This window comes from Girardinichthys multiradiatus, chromosome 17, assembly GCF_021462225.1.
Source record: "Girardinichthys multiradiatus isolate DD_20200921_A chromosome 17, DD_fGirMul_XY1, whole genome shotgun sequence".
Taxonomy (NCBI): domain Eukaryota; kingdom Metazoa; phylum Chordata; class Actinopteri; order Cyprinodontiformes; family Goodeidae; genus Girardinichthys; species Girardinichthys multiradiatus.
This window is the reverse complement of record NC_061809.1, coordinates 19,503,232-19,528,951: the sequence shown is the minus strand read 5'-3', so window position 1 is coordinate 19,528,951 and position 25,720 is coordinate 19,503,232. Positions and strand designations below refer to the sequence as shown.

The following is a 25,720-nucleotide window of genomic DNA, read 5'->3' as shown; positions in this document are numbered from 1 at the left end:
CAAACAAACCACTACGAGAGCCATTGTCTACAAATGGAGAAAACATAGAACTTCTGCAGCAGAGGCTGGATAAGCAAAATGACTCCAAGAGCACATTGATGGCTCATCCAGGAGTTCACAAACAAACCCAAAACAAATGCAAAGCACTGCAGGCATCACCTACCTCAATTAAAATCAGTGTTCATTATTCAACAATTAGAAAGAGACTGGGCAAAAATAGGAACCATGGTAAAATTAGAAGGCCAAAACCACTGCTGACCAAAAAGGCAAGTCTGACATTTGTCAAAAAAGATGATGTTTCCAAATGTTTTACGGGAAAATGTTATGAGTTCTGACAAAACCCAACACAGCATTTATAAAGAAAGAACATCATACCGACAGTTAAACATGGTGATGGTAGTGTGATGGGGGCCCATTTGCTGAATCAAGACCTGTACAATTTGTTGTATTTGATGGAATTATGAATTCTGCTCTCTAACAGAAAATTCTGAAGGAAAAGGTCTTGCTGTCAGTTTGTGACCTTAAGCTTAAATAGACTTGGGTTACCAATAAAATAATTATTCCAAATGACATTTTTGCATGGCTCAAGATAAACAAATTTTTTTTTTTTGGGGGGGGGGGCTAGTTAAATCCTGGACCTAAGCTCAACTGAGATGTTGTGAAGTCATTTTAAATAGGTCGTCAATGTTGTAAACACTCCACTGTGGTTTAGCATCAAAAAACTGCCTTTTGTATTTACTCAAGTTATCTTTGTCTGATATAAAAATTTGTTTAGTGACCTGAAACATAAAAACATCAGACATCAACATCAGAAGATGGGAAAGTCTTTTTCATTGCACTGTATTTGCATTTAAATTACTGGAATTAGAAAATTAATTATATATGACACTTTTTGAGATTAAATTATTCATTTCTATATCTATTTTATATGTATATCATTCAAGTTCAGGGAAACTATTTTGAAATTTTCTATATTGAGGACTATGCCTTCAACTTCTGAATTTATATTTTGATGATATCTCCTGGTTTCCCTGGTGTTTTAAAGATTTGTGTGCTTATGGAGCCTACCCTCACTGATGTAACTTGAGTCTGGTAAACAGATAACACAGACGGGGCTCATTAAATTTGAATACTCATTTAGAGCATGAGGCAAGAAACTAACAAAGGCAGCCTCTTTTTCTCTCGAGATCAGGCCAAATAAAGCTGAAAAAACACCACAACAGACCCGGCTTACTAATACTAATACAGAAAAATGTTCAAGAGTCACCTTTGTGAAATAGTTGTCTAAACAAGCTACTTGAACCCCTGAGAGCTTTAACTTCATAACCCAGCCCTCTTTCTATTAGAATGTGTAAAAAGAGAGAGTTACATACCTGTTGTACTCTGTGGGAGTGTCCTCTTGTTTGTATCCTCCAATTCAAAGAGTAGAGGTGAGGAGAGACAGTTCCCAGGTGACAATATTCTTGCAAATGACATTTAATTTCTCGTACATTAGGGCTGAGCCTTACTTATCCTTATTAGCATCCCGGCACTCGTCCAACGTTGTCCTAAGGGACAGTTTTCTTCTCTCAGTTGAGTCACTGGGGATAAAGAGTTATTTAAAAGTTACTGAGGCTCCCCCGTGCTTCCCTCACCTCACCTTACTATCCATGTATGCTCACAATAGATGTGCCTGGGTGCACCTGCTACAAGCTCAGACACACACACACACACACACACACACACACACACACACACACACACACACACACACACACACACACACACACACACACAGTCCAACATCGGTGCATCCATGCACAGACTTAAGTGGCCTGTTTAATCCTCTTTTCTTCTGAGCGATAGTCCAATCAGTCACTTTGCTTTGCCCTGTGCGCTGTTTTCACACAGTGCAGTGTGTGGGTTGTCCAGCTCAAGCTTGCTGTCACAGATGAGGGTCAAACTAGTAATCAAATGGCAAAACATAGAACATTCTCACAGCAGTCAATTATTTTCAGGCAATAAGAGAAACCATTGCACCATGATCTGTTGACCCCTTTAAAAACAACACAACAGAAAAACAGAAGCATATGGCATGTTGTAGCAACAGCAGTAGAGAAAACATCAACACTTAGCATTTTTAGAGAAGTAGGACAAACATTTTTTTCATTGCAAGCGGAGGCAGTTTTTTGCCACAGAAACGGTGGGAATAACATTCCTCTGTCCCCGAGGATGCACAGCGACATCTGATTCTGACTCTACAAACAGTGAAGAGCCTAGATAAGTCCCTTTGTTTCATACAAATGCAGCAAAACTCAGAGAATTGCACACAGCTGATGAAAAGCTAGAGCTCATAACCATCTGAGACATTCATGGCTGAAATGTGTAAAATTAAACCTCATGGTGAAAACATACAGTGCATTCAAATTTTGACCCAACTAACATGTCACCCACATCTTTGGACGGTGATTGCAAAGATTTAAATACTGCATAGGACCTTAGTGCACATCAACTAAATTTGAATGTTTTCCATATTTGTCAAAAACATAAGTCAGTGTGTGCAGGAATTATATAAAGGTGATGTTCTGAGGCTCATCTGAAGGACAGGGGAAGGGTACTTTATGGTGTAGCAGGACTCTTAATAGGATTTGCTGGTTGTTGTCTGGAGGCCAAATCTCCAAAGCCAAGAGTGCAGCAGCTGAATGATGTAGCAACAGGATGGGCTATTTGCTGCATAAATGTGAAGTAGTAACAGTGAGGAGGGAATACATTAACTACAGTTTTCACTTGGTGCCTAGTCTGTGCATTGCCTGTGTGCACTTCCTTGTAATGATTCATTGTGATATGTTTTCCCTCAAAACATTTGAAAATCAATTAATTTAACGTTAATCTGTGTTTGCTCTAAGGAGATGCTAATTACAATTGTTCTCTGGGACTATTTGAGAAAAGAGTCTTTTCCAGAATATGAACAAGTATTCAATGGAAAAAAAATGCAACTTAAAACAATTGAGTTATTTGTTCCTTGTTAATCCTTAATACTTATACTTTGCTCAAACACATTTTAATGTGATTTCACCATTCCATCTTCTTGAGTACACCCATGCCATCTGTTAAAGAGAACCTGATTAACCTAAAATAAAGTTTAGTTGTCCTCATCAAAATCATGGTTTACAGAGAGGTTATCAAGGATCAATAATATCTCATTGTTATAAGGAATCAGCCAGGAGACAGGTACAAATATGTTTCTACAGCACTCCTCGTGTACCATGGTGAAATGATGAATGCCATCAACAAATAGATTTCAACAACTACTGATTATGTTCTACTTGTGACAACAATCTCCTACATTCTTTATGTTTAGACTAAAGTGCAGGGTTAAAGAAGCCCACCCCCCCAAAAAAACCAAAAAAAAAACCATCCACACCTCAATAACATTAACTGATGCTCAAGATCTAAAGCTGATTCATCACTAGAAAAGTTGTAATCCCTCAGAGAGAAAGGTCCTATTTCAGAAAGAGACGTGAGAGCAATAATGTTAATGTTGTTGCTTTCATTGCCAATTAAGCCATATGCTCGCCCTTATCGCTCATGAATCTTTATCAGCTCACACCTGTTATCAACAAAGTGCTTCACAAATCAAGGCATCGTGACATTTTACAACGAGGGAGTAAGTCCCCTGTGTGTGGATGAACACAGATGAGCCACAAACTCAAGTGTGCATGTGCAAGCAAGCACAGCACAACATAAAGCAAATTAGTGGGCCACATAAAATACGTCCACGCCCACTAACACCATGTTCCCAGAGGTAACTTCCCAAGTCCTGACACAGCTTTAATAAAATCTAAAATGACATTTTGGCCATAGAGGTTTGGCAGTCCTGAAAAAAAGATCATTTGATGCCATTGGTTGTAACCCTGTAGCTAAGTGTGAATCAGTATTCCCTGCAGTGGTGGACAGGATCAGGGCATTGATTACTCCATCAATCTAAGGCAGAGTTTTGGGATAGGGGTTGAGATGGAAGTTGGTGCTGGTCATGAGTGGACAGCTCATACCTCAAAGATAAAGAGATAGAAATCATAGCAACAACATTTCAGCTGTCCTTTCAGAGTAAACAACAGCCTGGAAAGTAGTCTGGTTGTGAATGGAGAGCCTAGATTTTTTTAAGATAAAAGATTAACCATGTTTGATAGCTTTGAATTAAGACACTTTTTTTCCATCGCAAAAAGGCTCAAGCTCAGTAAACCTGGAAGGAAAACGATTGTTAACAGCATTTTTCTTGCTACTGATTTTCAATATGAATACAGGTGTTTTGTGACTATCTCAGATAATCTTAAGAGAAGACTAATGAACAAACTGAAGATCAAGAAACGCATTAGAAAAGTCAGTTGTGGGGAAGTTCATAGCACGGATTAGTTATAAAATAATATTCAAAGCTTTGAAAATCTCAAATGGCTTTTTTTGATCAGTCAACTAAAAATGGAACATCTGTGGCCCAACAGAAAACTTACTAAAAGACGCCTGTCCAACTAAACTGACCGGCAAGGTGAGCATTTTTATTTTAAAGTGTATTCTCCTAACATAACAGTCTGTTGCATTCAACATGAAGCTAAGAAAAAAGGTGCACCTGGAGAACACAGCAGGGTTCAGTCTGGATGGAAAATGTCACCTGTCATCAGGGAGAGGTGCTCTTTCTGTGGGTCTTGCTCCAGTTGCCATAGATTCTTCCACAGCTGCCACTCACCTGCGGGGTTGCCAATTACAGGATGCCTTAAAGATTACAATGATGTATGCCGCAGACCCCCTGGGATAGACTGCAGCATGCAAATATCTGCAGATATGTGTTAGTGCACTTACCAGGAGTTTATAACAAGACGGAGCAGGTGAATAAGAGTGAAGCACATTAACAAATGCTTTGGTATCAGCTGGATAACTACATAAGGAATTTCATCTAACAAGAGTAATTAAGAGAACAAGATAGAACAGCAGAATGAAAGAACAAACTAAAGAGATAAAACTGTAAATGATAAATGTAAGTTTATTTAACTCCAAAATGAGTTTATGAGCCTGCTTATCCTTTCATGCTGAGGTAAATCTTCCCCTCTGTGCTTGCCCACAGCCTTTATTTCCCACAATCCCTCAGGCTGACTCCTGGGCAAGAAGGAATGAGTCAGAGCTTCTTAATAAACCCCACTTACAAGACCTTAAAGCAGCTCTAGTTGTACAGACACACATGCACATAACACATATCATGTACTTTGTTAAAGTAATATGCCCACAGAAATTAGTTTACAGAAGCCTACAAAGATATTCTGCACTCCTCAGGGTGGTGGTGTGAGATGTAACAGATTGGTTGTTGTCTCATGCTTGCTCCTCTGATAAATTGGTTTGAAAAATTCTACCAACCAAAATTTTCTAAACCATCTCATTATTTAAATGCTAAAAGCCTGAATATGCCTGCAAAGAAATAAGGAGCCAATATAAGAAGAAAGCAGCTTAGAGTGTGTACAGAGAACATTAAATAAAATAAAAAAAACGTTAATAAAAATCTCCTGAATACAGGCAAAGACTTTCCCTCTGTGCTGCTGAAAATGACTCTTGTAAAGACTAAGACAAACACTCGTGACAGTTGTTATGGTAACCAGCAAATTCATGAACCCTGAGGACAGAAACATGATTCCAGCACTCTAAGGCTGACACCACCAAACACACATATACACGGTGCCATTTCTGCCCATGAGCTGACTGCTGTCTGAATTTCATTTCTAACTTTTATAACAGGTCAATGTTTTACAGTACAAAATTAGGTATCATGTAGCACAAAAGGCTGTGTTTTAAGAAGCGACCACAGGGGCTGTTAAACAGAGACCTCTGGTGGTTTCTTGTGAGAACAGGTCTCTCATCTACTTAGCTACAATATTCTCCAATGATTAAAATTAAGCTAAATAAATGATAAAAATACATATCTTTTATTAAATGTTTTTCTGAATTACAAAAAAAGGTAAACTTTGAATTTTGATGCATTGAAATCTCTTGCATTTGAAAACCATTTTCAAAATAATGCAAAATGTTAAACTCTGAATAATCAGAATATACTTTTAATGCAATTTTACAATATTATTATCAGTGTTGTTATTTGCAGCAGCCATAGTAGTAGTAGTAGTATATTTTGCAGCAGCAAAAGCACAGTGCACCATAGTTTTATCAGTGATGGTTAAAACCAGAAAGTAACCATGAAACCTAGGATCACTGTACCCAGCTGTTAAGTATGGCAGTAGCAGCATCATGCTGTGGGGCTGATTAGCAACCAGAGGTACCGGCGACTTTCCCAAAATGGATGAAATAATAAAGGAGGATGATTAATTCAATATAATTGACTTTTACCTCAAAAAAGTTTGGTTCAAAATGGTAGAACCTTGGACATAGGTTTTTCAAAAGGAAACTAAACCCAGATAACATTGTTGTCTAAGGCAAAAAGTCCAATAATTTTATGACAATAATATTTTCATCACATTAACAAGATGTAAACAGAGATTTGAGGGTGTCCTCTTGGCCAGGCTTTTGTCTGTATTTATTCACATTCGAAAACAAATCAAGCTCCTACATTGAGCCAGTCTTGACCTGTTTTCAGTCAGATATTTTGAACCCAATGTTAGCGTTGTGGCTGGATTTTGTGAAACCCTTTTTTCAAATAATAGCCTGTTTTTTTTATGTCTGCAGATTGCCAAACTGTATTTTGGGATTTCAGATTATTTTGTTGCTTTAAGGAATCTGGGTTTTCTCCAATAATTTAAGATATTTTCACTTTACAATGATGGTCAGAGTGTAAGAGAGTGTACTGGCTGTGGCAGCTTTCTGCCCTATGAGCTGGGCTCTAATGTCTCCAGAGAGCCCACAGCATATTTTCTCTTATTAAACAAAATAAATTGATTGCATCACTTGCTGTTTTATTTCAGGTTATCTTTGTCAGATTTTATATTGTTTTTATCAATTTTTCAAAACACTGTAGAAAGTGTATTATTTTATTGCACTTTAGAGTGAAAGAGTTTTTCAGCATATACAGTACAGACCAAACGTTTGGACACACCTTCTCATTCAAAGAGTTGTCTTTATTTTCATGACTATGAATATTGTAGTTTCACACTGAAGGCATCAAAACTATGAATTAACACATGTGGAATTATATACTGAACAAAAAAGTGTGAAACAACTGAAAATATGTCTTATATTCTAGGTTCTTCAAAGTAGCCACCTTTTGCTTTGATTACTGCTCGGCACACTCTTGACATTCTGTTGATGAGCTTCAAGAGGTAGTCACCTGAAATGGTTTTCAGTTCACAGGTGTGGCCTGTCAGGTTTAAGAAGTGGGATTTCAAGCCTTATAAATGGGGTTGGGACCATCAGTTGTGTTGTTCAGGAGGTGGATACAGTACACAGCTGATAGTCCTGCTGAATAGACTGTTAGAATTTGTATTATGGCAAGAAAAAACCAGCTAAGTAAAGAAAAACGAGTGGCCATCTTTACTTTCAGATATGAAGGTCAGTCAGTCCGAACAATTGGGAAAACTTTGAAAGTGTCCCCAAGTGCAGTCGCAAAAACCATCAAGCGCTACAAAGAAACTGGCTCACATGAGGACCGCCCCAGGAAAGGAAGACCAAGAGTCACCTCTGCTGCGGACGATAAGTTCATTCGAGTCACCAGCCTCAGAAATTGCAGGTTAACAGCAGCTCAGATTAGAGAACAGGTCAATGCCACACAGAGTTCTAGCAGCAGACACATCTCTAGAACAACTGTTAAGAGGAGACTGTGTGAATCAGGCCTTCATGGTAAAATAGCTGCTAGGAAACCACTGCTGAGGACAGGCAACAAGCAGAAGAGACTTGTTTGGGCTAAAGAATGCAAGGAATGGACATTAGACCAGCGGAAATCTTTGGTTCCAACCACCGTGTCTTTGTGCGGCGCAGAAGAGGTGAACAGATGGACTCTACATGCCTGGTTCCCACAGTGAAGCATGGAGGAGGAGGTGTGATGGTGTGGGGTTGCTTTGCTGGTGACAGTGTTGGGGATTTATTCAAAATTGAAGGCATACTGAACCAGCATGGCTACCACAGCATCTTGCAGCGGCATGCTATTCCATCCGGTTTGCGTTTAGTTGGACCATCATTTATTTTTCAACAGGAGAATGACCCCAAACACACCTCCAGGCTGTGTAAGGGCTATTTGACCAAGAAGGAGAGTGATGGGTGCTGCACCAGATGACCTGGCCTCCACAGTCACCAGACCTGAACCCAGTTGAGATGGTTTGGGATGAGCTGGACCACAGAGTGAAGGCAAAAGGGCCAACAAGTGCTAAGCATCTCTGGGAACTCCTTCAAGACTGTTGGAAAACTATTTCAGGTGACAACCTCTTGAAGCTCATCAACAGAATGCCAAGAGTGTGCGGAGCAGTAATCAAAGCAAAAGGTGGCTACTTCGAAGAACCAAGAATATAAGACATATTTTCAGTTGTTTCACACTTTTTTGTTCAGTATATAATTCCACATGTGTTAATTCATAGTTTTGATGCCTTCAGTGTGAAGCTACAATATTTATAGTCATGAAAATAAAGAAAATTCTTTGAATGAGAAGTTGTGTCCAAATGTTTGGTCTGTACTGTACATGATACTGATTTTATCACTTTTAATGCAGTACAGGACGGGAAATGGCGATGGTCCAATCTTCAGTGACTCTGAAGAAGTTTTCTCAAGCTAAAATGGCTTGAAATTGTTATACTCATATCTGACAATTAATTCCAAATGCACTTCACTTAAACTACTCCAAAACCCGGGCATATTTATTGATGTGTTCAAGGTAAAGTAATATGTCCCAAAGCCCTGCTGCTTTTTAACCTTATTCAAGCCCATTAATCCTCTTACACTAATCACTTACCAGGGGACTTCAGTCATGTTAAAGATGGTTCAGTGAGGAAGCCTCAGGCTAAATGTTTGGATAGATGTGAGCTGCAATGAGTTCATTGTACTAACAAACACAAAAATGTTCCCTAAATTAAACTGTGAATTAGCTTTTTGTAAGAAAGGAGAGCACAGAAATGTTTTTTGTAACGGAGATGTTTATTTAGACAACTGAATGCATGCCAGAAAAAACTGTGTCACAGCAGCAGTAACTCTCTACTCTCATATTTCTAAACCTCAGGAAGAGACAAACGTTTGAGTGTTTTTGTGGAACACTTTTTGCTCTAATGTATTGTAGTGACACTTTACTTTGTCAAGTTGAGGATTGGGGAAAGACACAGTAGGCGCCATCTTTGAATCAAGGATTAAGGGAGAAAAGATCCTTAATGGCTTTGGCCAGAACGTGTGTTATTCAAATCACTGTTTTGGCAAAAAGACAAAAATGTTCAAGGGAATTTTACCTCTCACTCAAAACACATAAAAAGACAATAGAAAAATGATGCACTTACTGTAAGGTAGCATTCACATGCAGTATAACGTGTCTTCTCCTCAGACTAGATTTAACAATATTCTCCACTATTTCTTACAGAGATTCACAGCTAATGTTTTCATTTCGGAGAATTATCTTACACATAACAGCTACAACATGAAATGAGGACATGGTGACTGGATCGAGAGAGAAAGAGGACATGATCAAAGGCAAAAGAGATAAAATTGTGCTTATCGTTGTCAAAAGGTTAAATAATGAATTCACAAAAAGTTGTAATGCTAAACTTACACTATTTTTCTTCCCAAAAAAGGGGCACTCTTCAATAAAACTTTAGCTAGTTGGTCCAGTAATTTTGAGTTTGTTGCTGATGTCATCATTTTGCCAATGCACTGATGAACAAAAATACTTTAATATCAAAAATAAATCCTACCCTTTCACAAAAAATGAACAATAAATAATAATTAAGTGGTGCTCTTGTACTGTATTTTTACTGTATATACACAGATAGTTAAGGTTGATGTATATTTATGTACACAAAGCAATTCAGACTGGGTTTTTAGCATAGCTTTGAACTGGGATTTTTGTCCCAGTTTTTATTAATTAAAAAAAGTATTAACATCATAAATTACTCAAGAAATTCCGGGGAAGATAGGCTTATGCACATAAAAATGGGACAATGCCTTGCAATAGTATTCATATACCTTGTCCCAATTTGTCATGTTACAACCCTAAACCTCAATGTATTTCTGTGGCAATTTTATGTGATTAAAACAAAGCATTCAATAATTGGGAAGTGGAAAGAAAATAATATGTAGTTTTCCAAGTGTGGTGTGCATTTTTATTCAGTACCCTTTAATATTGATACACCTAAAATTAAATTTAGTGCAACTACCTGCCCTTAGAAACCACCTAATTAAGAGTCCACCTGTGTTTACTTTATTCTCAGTGTAAATCCAGCTGCTCTGAAGAGACCTCAGGGGTTTCTAGAGAACATTAGTGAGCAAACAGCATCATGAAGACTGAGGAACACAACAGACAGGTCAGGGATACAGTTGTGCAGAAGTTCAAAACAGGGTTAGGCTATTAAATATTCCAAACTATGAACATCTCATGAAGCAATGCTCAATCTCCCATCTGAAAATGACTAGAGTATATGGCACACCTGCAAACGTCCAAAACATGACCGTCCATCTAAGCTGACAGGGTGGTCATGGAGAGCATTAATCTGAAAGCAGCCAATGGTAACCCTGGAGTTATTGCAAACATCCACGTTTCAGGTGATAAAAATCAGTTGACTGGACATCTTTTAGTCATGCACTCGAGAAATCTTGCCTTAATAAAAAAGAGGCTCCACTGTTTGCCTCAAGCCACATGGGGGGCACAGTAAACATGTAAAAGAAGGTGCTCCCACAATATGAAACCAAAACTTAACTTTTGCCAACATGCTAATTCTTTGATGTGCTACACCCAATCTAACTGAGCCTGAGGAGCTGTACTTGCAGCAAAAGGTGGTTCTACAAAGCACTGAAACAGATTTTTACTGGAAAGAAAGGAAAGCCATGTGCTCAGATCTTTCCACCTCACAGTAATGCACAAACTCATGTTGGACTATGACATAATGTCCAGAAAATACACCAAAAATAGTTTGTGGCTGTAAATAGGAAATGAGTACTTTTGCAAGGAACTGGATTAATTTTAGAGTATTTGTGCTGCAGAATTGAGCACAGGTTTTAAAAGGATACACACACAACTGAAAATTCAGACTCTTAATGTAACACATAAAGAAAATAGCTTATCAAAATATTGATTGACAACAACATGCACAATGCTTTCCCAGCCTCACAATAATTGGTTATGATGGAGAACTTGGTCTGCACAGTGGTAAAACTTGGCATGTTTCCTTTGTTTTTCTTTGTTTGAGAATTACTGGTGCAAGCCGTGCCCACGTTGAGGTGACCCCTTCTCTTTCCTGCTTCAAGGGTGCTGTCTTCTCCTTGCAAAGTTCTTTGGAATAGGAGTTTTCCAACCATTTTCCATGTATGAGTTCACATGCAGAAAGTTGCAGTGAGTTAATTGTTTCAGCTTCCATAAATGCCTGCAGCTGTCCTGTCAGCATTCTAAGTCAGACAAATGCCGGACTTAACATTTTTCAGTCCCAGTCTTTTTACAGTATGTGTAGCTTATATACAGGAGGTTGAAAGTGTCTGCCAGAATGTATCCCAAGCAAACAGGCATGTTCTCACAAATTTACAGAATGCATTCCTGGTTTTCAATCCTCTGCTTATCTTTGTCTTTTTCACAGGTTCTGTCCACTTGTCTTGTTTTTGAGACAGGGATACAGTTTATGTATTTTATCTTAAAAAAATGTGCTGGATGAGTTTCTTTTGTTGTTCTGGATTCACAACCTATAGAATGTGCTGATGCGGATGCATGGCTTTGTGCTTGCATGTGTGTAGATCTGCTTGAATGTGTGCACCTCGGCTCCTTTTCTCAAACACTACGTGGGGGTCTTTGAAGCTCATGGGTCCTCCTGTTGCGTCCCTTCTTATTTTCCTGCATTCGCCTCCACTTTGCAGCATGCTGGCTGCTCACCCGAGCCCCCCCTGCTACCTGTGAACCACCCTGGCTCTCCTGCACTTTCGCTCCGTTCTGAGTCTTCTGGCTATTTTTAGGGGTTGTACTTAGATTTGGTTGACCTTTCTGGGTATTCTGGCTCCGGGTTGGCAGCTCAGCCACTGTATCTCCAGCCTGAAGCCACGGCCCACTGTGTGGTGGACTGGCTTGCTGCTTCTGAGCAGTGGGGGCTGCAGCTTTGGGCCGTAAGGCAGAGTTTGAAGCGCTGTCAGATTTGCTGTTGGGAGCTTTTACCTTCTTCTGTTTGCGCTCTTTCTTCCAAACCCTGTCGCAAAATTCCTCCACACTGTTCAGCTCCGGGTGGTCTAAGAGAGATAGGAAATCTCTGTACCACACCCTGTGCTTGGCTGAATTACCTGCACCGCCTCCTGCCCCGGGAAGCCCAGGCAGAATGTCCCCCAGTCTCTGGGTGGGGATGATCTGCAGGTTGAGACGCAGCAGGGGCTGAATGAAGCCGTGTTCCACCGCCTGGCAGTGATAGACTCCCGAGTCAGATTGAAACAGGCTGCGGATCAACAGACCCTGGTCTGTATGCAGCACCCGATCATCCATCTTAATCTGAAATAAAACATACAGACACAATAATATAGAATAGATATTCAAAACATCAGAGCGGTTGTTTAATGAGTCTAAACCACAGTTAATCTATCCACAACTTTTGTTACACTAAATAACTTTAGATTATTACAGAAATGTTTGTAGTTTTTGTTTAATCCTTTGTTTTTTTAGAATACGTTTAAGACAACTGTCATGTCCAGGACTCCCTGGAAAGAAAATTACTGATCCTGGGGGGACTTTCTTGAAAAGGTTTCAGATAATTCTGCTTCAGTGCCTTACATCCACACACTGCAACATGTTTTTATAGGATTTTATGTGATAGACCAACTCAATGTAGCACATAATTGTTAAGTGGAAGGAAAACAAGACATGGTTTTCAAAATATTTCTCCAGGAAGCTGTTGTGTGCATTTGAATTCTTTCAGGATTGTAGTGTATTTAGCAACTCTGACCATCCTGTTCCCGCTGAAGATAAGCATTCCTACAACATCATGATGCCATTTGCATGTTTTATAGTAGGGATAGTGTTTTCAAGGTGATGTGGTAGTTTTCCTCCAGATTATATTCGGCATGTGGACTAAAAAGTCCATTTTTTGTCTTATGTGACCAGATAACTTTTTTTTATTTTCATTTCATTTAGTCTTTTTACAGGATTTTAGGTTTTACCGCTCTTGGTAAACTTTATATAGCAAGAGCAAGGTAAAAAAGGAATCTTTGGATTGTTAAAGGTTGCTGACCCCTGGTTCAGACGGATAGCTTGGTAGATTTGCTGTTATGTTATACTCTTTCTTTTTCAATTGAACAGAGCTCCATGAGATGTTCATTGGTTAAGATATTGTTTTATAACTAACCTCTGAAATCTTCACACAACAGCTGTAAATATACAGGTCCTTCTCAAAATATTAGCATATTGTGATAAAGTTAATTATTTTCCATAATGTCATGATGAAAATGTAACATTCATATATTTTAGATTCATTGCACACTAACTGAAATATTTCAGGTCTTTTATTGTCTTAATACGGATGATTTTGGCATACAGCTCATGAAAACCCAAAATTCCTATCTCACAAAATTAGCATATTTCATCCAACCAATAAAAGAAAAGTGTTTTTAATACAAAAAACGTCAACCTTCAAATAATCATGTACAGTTATGCACTCAATACTTGGTCGGGAATCCTTTGGCAGAAATGACTGCTTCAATGCGGCGTGGCATGGAGGCAATCAGCCTGTGGCACTGCTGAGGTCTTATGGAGGCCCAGGATGCTTCGATAGCGGCCTTTAGCTCATCCAGAGTGTTGGGTCTTGAGTCTCTCAACGTTCTCTTCACAATATCCCACAGATTCTCTATGGGGTTCAGGTCAGGAGAGTTGGCAGGCCAATTGAGCACAGTGATACCATGGTCAGTAAACCATTTACCAGTGGTTTTGGCACTGTGAGCAGGTGCCAGGTCGTGCTGAAAAATGAAATCTTCATCTCCATAAAGCTTTTCAGCAGATGGAAGCATGAAGTGCTCCAAAATCTCCTGATAGCTAGCTGCATTGACCCTGCCCTTGATAAAACACAGTGGACCAACACCAGCAGCTGACACGGCACCCCAGACCATCACTGACTGTGGGTACTTGACACTGGACGTCTGGCATTTTGGCATTTCCTTCTCCCCAGTCTTCCTCCAGACTCTGGCACCTTGATTTCCGAATGACATGCAGAATTTGCTTTCATCCGAAAAAAGTACTTTGGACCACTGAGCAACAGTCCAGTACTGCTTCTCTGTAGCCCAGGTCAGGCGCTTCTGCCGCTGTTTCTGGTTCAAAAGTGGCTTGACCTGGGGAATGCGGCACCTGTAGCCCATTTCCTGCACACGCCTGTGCACAGTGACTCTGGATGTTTCTACTTCAGACTCAGTCCACTGCTTCCGCAGGTCCCCCAAGGTCTGGAATCGGCCCTTCTCCACAATCTTCCTCAGGGTCCGGTCACCTCTTCTCGTTGTGCAGCGTTTTCTGCCACGCTTTTTCCTTCCCACAAACTTCCCACTGAGGTGCCTTGATACAGCACTCTGGGAACAGCCTATTCGTTCAGAAATTTCTTTCTGTGTCTTACCCTCTTGCTTGAGGGTGTCAATAGTGGCCTTCTGGACAGCAGTCAGGTCGGCAGTCTTACCCATGATTGGGGTTTTGAGTGATGAACCAGGCTGGGAGTCTTAAAGGCCTCAGGAATCTTTTGCAGGTGTTTAGAGTTAACTCGTTGATTCAGATGATTAGGTTCATAGCTCGTTTAGAGACCCTTTTAATGATATGCTAATTTTGTGAGATAGGAATTTTGGGTTTTCATGAGCTGTATGCCAAAATCATCCATATTAAGACAATAAAAGACCTGAAATATTTCAGTTAGTGTGCAATGAATCTAAAATATATGAATGTTAAATTTTCATCATGACATTATGGAAAATAATTAACTTTATCACAATATGCTAATATTTTGAGAAGGACCTGTACTGAGAATAAGCTACACACAGGTGTACACTGTTTACAAATGAAGTGACTTCTGAATGCAACTGGTTACTCTAGATTTTATTTTGGGGTATTTTCAAGTTTTTATTTGTAAACATTTTAAAACCATGTATCCTTTTTCCTCTGTTTTACAATTATGCACTTCTTTTTGATCGATCATATAAAATCCTAATAAAAACATTGAGGTTTGTGGCTGTAATGTGAACAGTTTCTTAAAAAGTTAAGACAAAGCACTGTACATAGGCCTGCCCACTCTTTTTATGTCAATACATACCAGAATCTGTATTTTTAATCCAGCTGTAATATCCGTTCAGATAAACTTATAAAGCCCCTTTGTTTTGCATCAGATAAGCCTTCAGACCCATGGCTCTGTAACTCAGCTCAGGTTCCTGTATCCTATTTCTCTTTCTCACTGGATCCTGAATCAACATGGTCTCAGTGACCAGCTAGAAAAATATTACCACGGTGCAAATCTTTTCAAAATGTAATTGGTTACATCCTAGGGTCAAAAAGTGAACCTAAACATCCACACCCATGGCTTTTGCACTTCCAGTTCTGTGAGGTTAAAGATAACAAAGGTTTTTGCTCAGAAGATGGAACAGGAATACGAAAAGATATTTTGTTTGCAGAAATGTCATATTCCAAAATAGATTGTTTATTCTTAACTTCAGATTTATTAATCAGCCATCAGCTATACTACAAAGACACACCATTTAAATCCAGAAATTATTACATTCTTAAAGGATGTTTTCTATAAATCACAAAACAACACATGCTCGCATAAATGTCTACACAGACCTCTTGCTTGCGGTCATCATTGGGCCTCTGCAGTTGCCAGTAAACCAGTGCTCTCTGAGACTTTGGGCTGCATTCCAGAAACATACTGCTGTTTTCCACACCGAACACACTCCTGTCCTCTATGCTGCCTCCTAAGCCATCCATGTCATCTGATAGAAGAAAAAAAAAAAACACAGAGAAATTTGAACAGTGTGATACCGGTGGGAGAGCGAGTGTGTGCATGTGTGGGTGATAGTTTTCAGTACCATGGTGCTGAAGGTCTGAGCATTGTGAAAGCGGGTCTCCATTTCTGATGTCCTGTCGCCTGGTTCTCCTGTGATTGAACAACAGTTTAAGAGTTGGTAATGAAAACGTACCTGAGAAGCAATTCATGTTGCACATACTGACCCCACCACTAGTTATATAGCCTGTACTGTTCCTTTTTAAACACTAGAGGGTAATATTACCAAGTACAAGGGAACATTGGCATTAGCTCAACCTTTATCCCCCTGCTTATTCACATGAATAGGCGAAAAAAATTAATCCTAAAATCCGGAAAAATGTCAGTAACATAAATCTGCTGATCAAGGCAATGCCATGCTTCATTGCCCTCTGCTGAACCGTTATTATGGAACACATTCAGAATTGTTTTGCCCTTGAAGTGCCTCAAAGAAAGGGCCTCATTTTTTGTCGTCTCGTTGTGAAATTCCACTACGTCATTTGGCTTTTTATCGTAATGGTGAGGCATTTTCATAGTGCAGCTTTACTGACTAGCTGTGAACGTTTCCTCCTGCTTCTAGTTGTCACGGTTTCAAACTGTTGACAGGCCGACTTGTGGTGTAATAATAATATGAGAGCTCCACATGAGGGCTGCAAAGAAAATAACTGAATAGAGAAAAGTAAAGAGAAAGCATTGGTTTAAATGGTCATTGGGCATTGTGTAATATATTTAAGGGGTTAAGGGGTACTGTGCATTGCAAACATTTTCATACCCTTTAATTTTTTTCACAATTTGTCACATTACTACCAGAAACTTTAATGTATTTTATTTGGATTTTATAAAATATACCAATACTAATTGGTGCATAATTGTTAAGTAGAAGACAAATAATATATTACGTCTTTTTTGGGGGGAATTAAAATCTACTCTTTACTGTGGTACCCATAATTCCAGGGCAATCAATTGTAATCTGAAAATAGACAGAGTACGGCACAACTGCACACCTAAGGAGACCCTGCTGTCCACCTAAACTGACTGGCTGGGCAAGTGGAGCATAAGTTAGAGAAGCAGCCAAGAGGACCATAGTCACCACGGAGGAGCTTCAGAGATCCCAAATGAAACAATCTGGAGAAATGATAACTTTCACTCACACATGCTACAATTCTGGTGTTTATGGAGGAGTGGCAAAAAGAAAGCTTTTGGTAGGAGAAAGCCAAAACTATATTTATTTAGGGATTGCCACAAGCCATGTAGAAAAAACAGCAGATATGTGGTCATATTGTCCAAATTAAACTCCTTGGTATCCATGTAAAATGTTACGTGTGACAGAAAATTAACACTCCACATCACACTGACCACACAATATGTGTCTGTGGTGGTGGCAGCATCATGCTGTGGGAACATTTTGACTTCTTAAGGTAATCACTGGCACTTGGTTTTATTTAAGAGTATTAGAGTAAAGGGGACTAGAACTACATCGTGTTGGTCTGAGTTTGTGGTTTTATACACGGTGGCGAATACATGTAAATATAGGATACGGAGTAATTTTGCAAGGGACAGTACAACTACCTGTTGTGCTTTAGCAATATCTGCATATTCAACATACTCTCTACTGCTCAAACACTTTCTGTGCATTTCTCGGGTTAACATGTCTTTCTTTAAATGTCTGGTTCTTGTTCTGGGAGGGAAACTATTTGCAATGTAGACGAGAACTGAGAAAAGCCGTCTCCAGCCTTTAACCATGGGGTGTGCCATCTCGGCTGTAACCCTGCCAGGCTGGAGTAAACTCACTGGCCTACTTCTGCTGGTGTGAGAAGTTCTGGATGAATGAGACAGAGGGCTAGTGTTGTTCGTTGTGTGCGAGAGCTACAGTGGTCAGGTTAAGCCTGCTGGTTACAGCGGAGAGTAATTTGAGGGTGTTCATACCTCCTTGTTGCAGGGTGAAACGGTCAGACAGCCCCTGTTGGCTATAATTTAGTGCATGTGAGATGGAGTATGTATATTTATGAGTATGCGTGTGTGTGTGTGTGTGTGTGTAGCCTGACTGTAAATACAAACCCAGGTTGCAGGATTGTATTTCTTGGAATGCATGCTTGTGCTTGCGTGTATTAAATTACGTTTTTTTTGTGCCTGTGTAATAATCTGATTACTTCCATACTTAGGTGGTTTAGCCTGTGAATTGTGTATATGTTTGAGTTTTTTTGGGATTTTCAACAGTTGCTGATAGGCCAGTGGAGATCTGGCATTACAAAAACAAATCTTATGATTCAATCAAACGGACAAGCTTAAGGCCAAATGCCACTGCAGTTTGCAGGTGTAGTGATAGCTTTGAGGAATAACTATATTCATTAACATTATTACAAAGAAAAAGCATACCGCCCAAGCAAACCCTCAAAGGATAAATTAAGCTTAAAGGGGAGTTTTAAATGTGTCTTAGCTTCTACCTCTTGGCAGTAGGAAAGTATCTGGAGCACTCAGCACCATCCCAAGCACAGTATGGGTCTCGGGCCAGGCAGCACTCGGCGCAAGCTTTCCCATACACCTCACAGCGGTGTAAAGACATCTGTGATACTCCCAAGGCTGAGCCAAGGTACAGCTGTTGCTGTGGGAGTGAAAGAAAAGGCAAGCACGTAAAATTAAATGTTCCTGCATGGCTCAGCTGGAAAATTCCTCACAAAGAAAAGAAGGTGGTTGTGGGTTTTGTTGTTAGAAGAGACATTATCTTCGTTTGCTCAAAAACCAACAAACGGCTATTCATTTACTTAACTTAGACATTTTTGGAATAATTATGATGTATGAAAACAAGCTTGTACCTGTTTGGTGGAAAGGTCCATAGCAGTAATGGGAGTTGGCTCCTGTGCAAAACAAACATAAAGCATGAAGTTCACAATATGAGTGATGAAGTGTGGATTTGCAAGAACAAATAGATCTGTACAACAAAGAAAAAAACTGTCATTTTGACATTTTAAACCGTGATGATAGAATGCACATAAAATGCTCAGTTTTCATCATCTTACCCTAAAAACAGTCATCTCCTCGAGCACAACCTCCTCCAGGTCATGCCAGCTCTCTCTGGGAATTGTTACCACTTTTAGCACTGTTCCCACATCTGAGGACAACAGATAGAAATATGACTAAATGTGCCTAATACATTGTGTTAAAACTTCAGGGACTATCTCAGCTAACTCAAATTGCTTAAATACCCTATACATCTTTCTCTCAGTCATTCCACAATTTATTTTCTCCAAATATAGTAAATTTGAACATTACTAAGTTCAGATTGCTAGAAGCCCAAGAAATCAAACTTGGTCATTCATGCTCCTTTTCTGTTAGTGGGAGGAAACGATTGATTGAGTGTGGTGGAAATGGCTGTGGTAAAGGATGCTTGAGAAAGAATGAAGATTTAAGGTCAAAGTCATGAAAACAAAACTAAAACATGAATAATTATTTTCTGATTTCTTCACACAAGTTAAAACCATCTAAGAACAACCTTTTAGAAATAGATTTGTTGTGAATTCTGCAGATGCTTAACAGTTTCTTTCAATAGTTGATTCTGTAGATGTGTTTTATTGGCATTTTATGCATTTTATATGATAGAACAACACAAAGTAATGCATTATTGTGAAGTGAAAGAAAATGAGAAATAGTTTTTAAAATGCTTTGTTAATAAAAATATAAAAAGTATGGTGTGTATTTCTAATCACTCCTTTTTACACAGATACCCCTGAATAAAATATAGTGCCTCCAGGTCCATTCAGAAGTAACCAAATTAGTAAATGCATTCAACCTATGTGTCCTTTAATTAGAGTATAAATCCATCTCTGAAGGCTTTAGAGGTTTGTTACAGAACACTGTTAGTAGGAGCATAAAAACTAGTCAAAGCTGTTGGGAAGATGGATGGAGCTAAATAAAGGACAATCCTGGAAGAGTAGGGAAGAGTGTCAGCTTCAAGCTGGACTACAGCGCTAAAAATACAGTCAGAACTACAATGGAATGGTTGAGATCAACATAACTATATAAGTTACAATGGTTCAGTCAAAGCCCAGACCTACAAATTTGACAGATATCCACACTTTTAAGTTTTTTTTTGGTAAACGTTTGACCTTAAGTTTGACCTTAATAAAACTATATGTAATTTGTATCTACTAAATAATAAAACTATTTGTGGAAATACGTTTTAGAGATTAGATTATTCATGCCTCATTTATATTTTATCTTCATCAGCATAACTAGATCAAATCAGTAGAGCTTGTAACTACAAAACTGTGAATAGGTGAGCCTTTCATGTCAAACTGCATGCCACATGTTACCGACTTATGTAACTAAAAGCTTTTATTGGACGAACCTGCCATAGGTAATTATTGTACCTGTGCCTATGAACATGACATCGTATTGCCCATCCTCCGCTTCAACTCTGTCCACTACCAGCTGGGAGAACTGGTAGTCCACATCTGTTCGAACCATGATGGGCCGTCCCCCAATTGGGTGCACTGGGTTGTACATGGCAGGATGACTCCTAGCGAAGGTGATGACATCGTCGGGAAGGTCCTTTGTGGAGTCAAAACCTCCAAATGTTTTACTGGGACACTAAAATGTTAGAAAGTGAAGCTGTTTAATGTATTTTTCAATTGTGTGTTTCCCGTAAATTCATTGCAGCTGTAAGAATGTGTAAATTGTAGATCAGGACTCACAGTGCCAGGGCGCGGGTAGGGCACCCTCCCTTGGAAAGGCACCCATTGGTAATTGGGCCCATCTCTGTGGGTATAGGGACCCAGGAAAACCCTCCTTATGTCACCCATGCTGTACATACACACTGCTGAGCCTTTAAATATGTTACTGTGGAGGGAGACAGTCAAACATAGGAAGGGCGAGATTGAAAAAGTATACGGAGTAGGAAAGGGGTAGTAAAGGTTTATTATAGACAAACAAGGGGGATTCATAAATGATTGGACACAAGGCAGGGATTAAGAGCTTGTGGAATACTGAGGAAAGACAACAAAATGACCCTTCATCACACAAAGATGGAGAGGAGCAAGGCTGTCGTTACCTAAGTACTAGATGATAGATTGGAACTTCTCTCTGACTGTTTTCAGCCCTGTGAGAACAGACAGGAATTTGGGCACTCCACCAACAAAACAGATGACCTGCTAGAGAGCTTTTCTTAAAATCCCTTCCAATATTTTTGCTAGCTTTTGCCTGAGCCAGATGGATGGATTTTGCCTTCCTGGTACATATGAGTTCCAAACAGGCAAGACCGAACAATCATGTGGGAAAAAAAATGAGTGGGAGGTACCTATTCAGTTTATGCTTTGTCGAGGTCAAACAGACTGCAGCAATTTCAGCACTGACTCATCTAGGTGGGGAATTTGGTAATTCCCGATGAATATTACAGCATCATACCACGATACTGTGACAATGTGTGTTTAAGTCAATGACATTTTAATCGTTTAGATATTTTTTGTACAGTTTTACAGGGCTCTTATGCAGTCTGAGATATTTTGGAATTTGATTTAAAAATTCCCTAGGCCTGGATAAGTATGGAAAACGTAAATGGAGCATGAAACAATTTGTATTTCCAGACTTTATTCCTAATCCCATTGCCTAAAAACTTGGATCCAATTCTCTGTTGACATTCTTCCTTCCTATGACCATTCCTTTTTTCCTCCTTCCCTCTTAGCTTCAACCTTCATTCTCTACTTCCTTCCTTTTTCATTCCTCCCCTTCTTCTTTTATCTTTTAGTTCTTACTTCAGAACAACAAATGAAGTAGAAAGAAAAATCTTCTCTTCCTTCATTTCTTTCTCCCTCCCTTTTTTTCTTCATTTTGTTCATTTGTTCCTTGGATTTTATTATTACTCCTGTTTCCCTTTCTTCCTTTTAATCATTCCTTCCTCCTTTCCTACTTTTATTTCCTCCTTTGTATGTTCCTCCCTCCCTTACTTTTTATCACTTATTTTTTTGCCTTCTTTCTTTAAGATTGGAGTAAGGAAAGATAATTTGTTTTTTCATTTATTCTTCATGTCTTCCTATCTCCTCTTCTTCCTATTCTTCTTATCAATCTTTAATCTCCTCTTAGTCCTTCCTTCCCTCATCCATCCCTCCTTTTATGCAATCCTTTGCTCATTCCTTTGCTCCCTTTATTTCTTTTCATTTGTTCATTTCTTCCTTTCTCCGTCCTTTTTATTACTCCTGTTTTTTTTTCTTTATAACACCCATATGTTCTTCCTTCATCTTTGTTTCTTCCTTCCTTCAGATTGGAAGAAAATGATTGTTTATTTACTCATTTATTCCTTTCTGAGCTGAGCATGCCCACTGTACAAATGTAAAAATGAAAAAAATCATTAATTCAAATTGACCTTTTGTAATTATACTTTAAAATTGTCCTTAAAGGACTGAGAACTAAGAAATGCAAACTGGAGTCCTGAAAACTATTGAAAAATATGTAGGAACCCTGGATTCAAGACTCAGGTTATTATATGATATGGTCCGTTAGCTCTTAACGATATACCCAAGCTCATTAATTGAATTTCAACATCTTGTTATGAGATTCCCTACATGTAGGATTTGATTTTGTAAAGCATATCTTTGGCACAACTAAGGAACCAAATGTCTCAGGAACTTTCAAGATGTCCTTTGTCTTGCTGACTACAATGGTAATTTGTATCAGGCTAATTATGGATGTGGCTGGCATACACACACAGCAAACATTATTCACCAAAGCATGGAAGATGAATGGATTAGCATTTGGAAATGCTAATTACAAAGAAATTCAATTAACTCCAGGGGCAAGAAAAGACACTCCAATATGTGCGCTTAGGAAGATGAGCAGTTACGTGTTACACAACCAAATATAACATGCTAAAACAAACACAACCACAGACACATGCTCGCGCAAAAACACGAGCACACGGGCACAATCGAACAGTGATCTGTCAGTAGCAGCTTGCATATGCCTCATTAAGCAGTGATATTAAAAGCCAGTTCGTTCTGAGTGTCTGCTCTATTTATCTCTAGAAATCGGCCACTTAGAAAACCAATTAAACCCCTCTAATTCCTCAATGCCCTATAATTGAATTTTAATGTGCATTTGTGTATATGTGCGTCTTTGTGTGCAGCAGGAATGTAACTGTATAGGTAGACACCTGCTAACGTTCACCAGTCTCAGCAGAGAAAAGCCATACGGGTGTGGTAATACAAAGCACATGTACGTATGTGTTAGCTTCCACCTCTGTTCCATTCAGTTCATCTTATCATTGGCTGTGATTGATGGGGATGTGTTTGTCCTCTTTCAAAGCCCCAGACGCACACGGTGGATGCAAAAAAGTCCCCCTCCTCCCTTCCTGAATGCAAATTTACCATCATCATGATAAGTGCCACCATCTGTGCCATTTCAGCTCACTTATCTGTCCTTCCCCGTGCCTTCACCTCTCCACATGCTTCAAAAGAGCCACGCCTGGCCCCTAAAAACCCCATTCATGGCTGGGGCGGTGGCCAGGGGAGGATCGCGCATTTCTGCTAAGTGAATATCATGTTTCTCTGGCTCCCTCATGCTCCATAATCTGATTTCCCTGACAAGCTTTGCCAGGGTTTCAATGAGATGGGGGAAAGGTAGCGAGGAATGGGGGATTTGGATGAAAGTAATTCCTAGGCAGAGATGTGAGGAGGTTTTTGACTGAAGAGGAAAACAACCATGGGACACCAGTAAGTGGATTAGAGGAGTGCTGTCTGGGAATTTTGACGGAGCCATGCTTGGTTGGTCACATCCTCCTCTGAGCTTAAAATCCTAACAAAATTATGCAAAAAGAAATCTAAATATTTAATGATTACTTGACAGGAAACATGTTTCCTGTGTTTGTCAAATACAAAAAGAAACAGAAATAAATCAACTACTTATATCCTAGCAGCAAATCAACAAAACAAATATGATATGACATGACCGGAGATGGTCACACTATTTAACCCCTCAAGTGCAGAGATTAAAGGTCATTGTATTAGAGGTCTGTACCTGGAAGTGGTGAATACGGCGTAGATAACTGGATTCTTTGGGTCCTTGGAGCTCATGAGAAATACATCCTCTATAAATCAGACATAAAAATAAGAGAACATTTTTAAAGAGATGGTCAGCAAGCTTGTCTTTTTCAATTTTGAAAATCGAGAACCCACACTTACGCAGTTCATCAAAGTGTGTATCAATGCCATTGACCCCAGGAACTGAACAGATAAGCCGAGCCTTCAGAAAAGTAGTCCACTTGTTCACAAGGCTCCTGTGACCTCCCATATCATTCTGCAGAGACAAATTATATTTCTGTCAGCTCTACATACCTGAATGACCAAAAACAGAATTAGGCAAAATTGTTGTTGTCATTACTATTGAGATCATGAAAGGGATTTTATTCTGTTTGTGGGTGTTGTTACCTTACACAGTTGTCCTATCCTGGCGATCGTAGCCTTCCCAGTGTGCTCTCCGTCCATTGCATTCTCTTTAAAAAAGAGGAAGATCTTGTCGTCCTCATGGTTATCACTTTCGGGGATCAAGTGTACTCCAATAAATCTGGGGTCTGGACCAAAAGAGGACCATTAGATATATTCAAAATCACAGAACCTTCAAAACTAAACTGATTCCCTGACTTAACTTTATTACCAGTCTTTATTGATGTATCATGTGACTTTTATGTGCACCGAATGGATTTTTTTGGTGTAATGAATCTCGGTTTTCTCCAACATACACTGCTCTTTGCCATTTAGAATGGTCCTCAAAGTACAACAGAGACTGTATTGGCTGCTGCAGCTTCCCCTTTAAAAGCTGTTCCTGTTGGGGCAGCAGTCACGGTTAAAACCCAATGTTTTAGCCATAAACTAGGGACAATTTTACAGTGCTTTTGCTGAAAAACTGAATTAAAACCATTTCAATGTCAGAGTAAGTTTGTAACATTCATATATATTTTATAAAGAAAAATAAGAGATGTGTCCCAAAGGAGAATAACCGACTCACAAACAGAGCAATGGTTAAAGTCACCAACAAACAGTCAGTCAGTCAGTCAGTCAGTCAGTCATTTTCTACCGCTTATTCCATAGTGGGTCACGGGGGAGCTGGTGCCTATTTCCAGCAGTCTATGGGCGAGAGGCAGGGTACACCCTGGACAGGTCGCCAGTCCATCGCAGGGCAACACACAAACAACCATGCATACACTCATTCATACACCTATGGGCAATTTAGAGTTACCAATTAACCTAACAGGCATGTCTTTGGACTGTGGGAGGAAGCCGGAGTACCCGGTGAGAACCCACGCATGCACAGGGAGAACATGCAAACTCCATGCAGAAAGACCCCCAGCCAGGAATCAAACCCAGGACCTTCTTGCTGCAAGGCAACAGTGCTACCAACTGCGCCACCGTGCAGCCCCCCACCAACAAACATTAGCAGTAAAATACTTTAAACTGATATGATTAAGTTATAATGCTGAAAGGATGTAACCAATTTAAAATACTTAACTCTCCTCCTCCACAAAGCTCCATCCAACAGGTCCCCTGGTACGTTTTTAACCTGGTAAATGCAGTGGAAACGCAGGGGACGTAATGGCCACACAAAAACTACCCTTTTTT

At 39.5% G+C, this 25,720-nt stretch overlaps 1 protein-coding gene across 2 annotated transcripts in view; it reads right to left on the bottom strand.

Annotated features, from left to right (window-relative positions):
* Nucleotides 1–9,068: 9,068 nt before the first annotated feature.
* sema3aa (sema domain, immunoglobulin domain (Ig), short basic domain, secreted, (semaphorin) 3Aa) overlaps nucleotides 9,069–25,720 on the bottom strand; it is a 47,846-nt gene continuing 31,194 nt past the window's right edge. For both annotated transcript variants that reach the window (XM_047389799.1, XM_047389800.1), the window contains exons 7-17: nucleotides 24,533–24,675; nucleotides 24,287–24,401; nucleotides 24,123–24,192; nucleotides 20,810–20,954; nucleotides 20,486–20,705; nucleotides 19,136–19,227; nucleotides 18,932–18,973; nucleotides 18,563–18,720; nucleotides 16,165–16,232; nucleotides 15,920–16,068; nucleotides 9,069–12,610 (exon numbers count right to left, since the gene is read on the bottom strand). In XM_047389799.1, coding sequence (XP_047245755.1) covers nucleotides 11,909–12,610; nucleotides 15,920–16,068; nucleotides 16,165–16,232; nucleotides 18,563–18,720; nucleotides 18,932–18,973; nucleotides 19,136–19,227; nucleotides 20,486–20,705; nucleotides 20,810–20,954; nucleotides 24,123–24,192; nucleotides 24,287–24,401; nucleotides 24,533–24,675 — 1,904 coding nt within the window. In that variant the 3' untranslated portion in view covers nucleotides 9,069–11,908. The remainder of the gene's footprint in view (nucleotides 12,611–15,919; nucleotides 16,069–16,164; nucleotides 16,233–18,562; nucleotides 18,721–18,931; nucleotides 18,974–19,135; nucleotides 19,228–20,485; nucleotides 20,706–20,809; nucleotides 20,955–24,122; nucleotides 24,193–24,286; nucleotides 24,402–24,532; nucleotides 24,676–25,720) is intronic.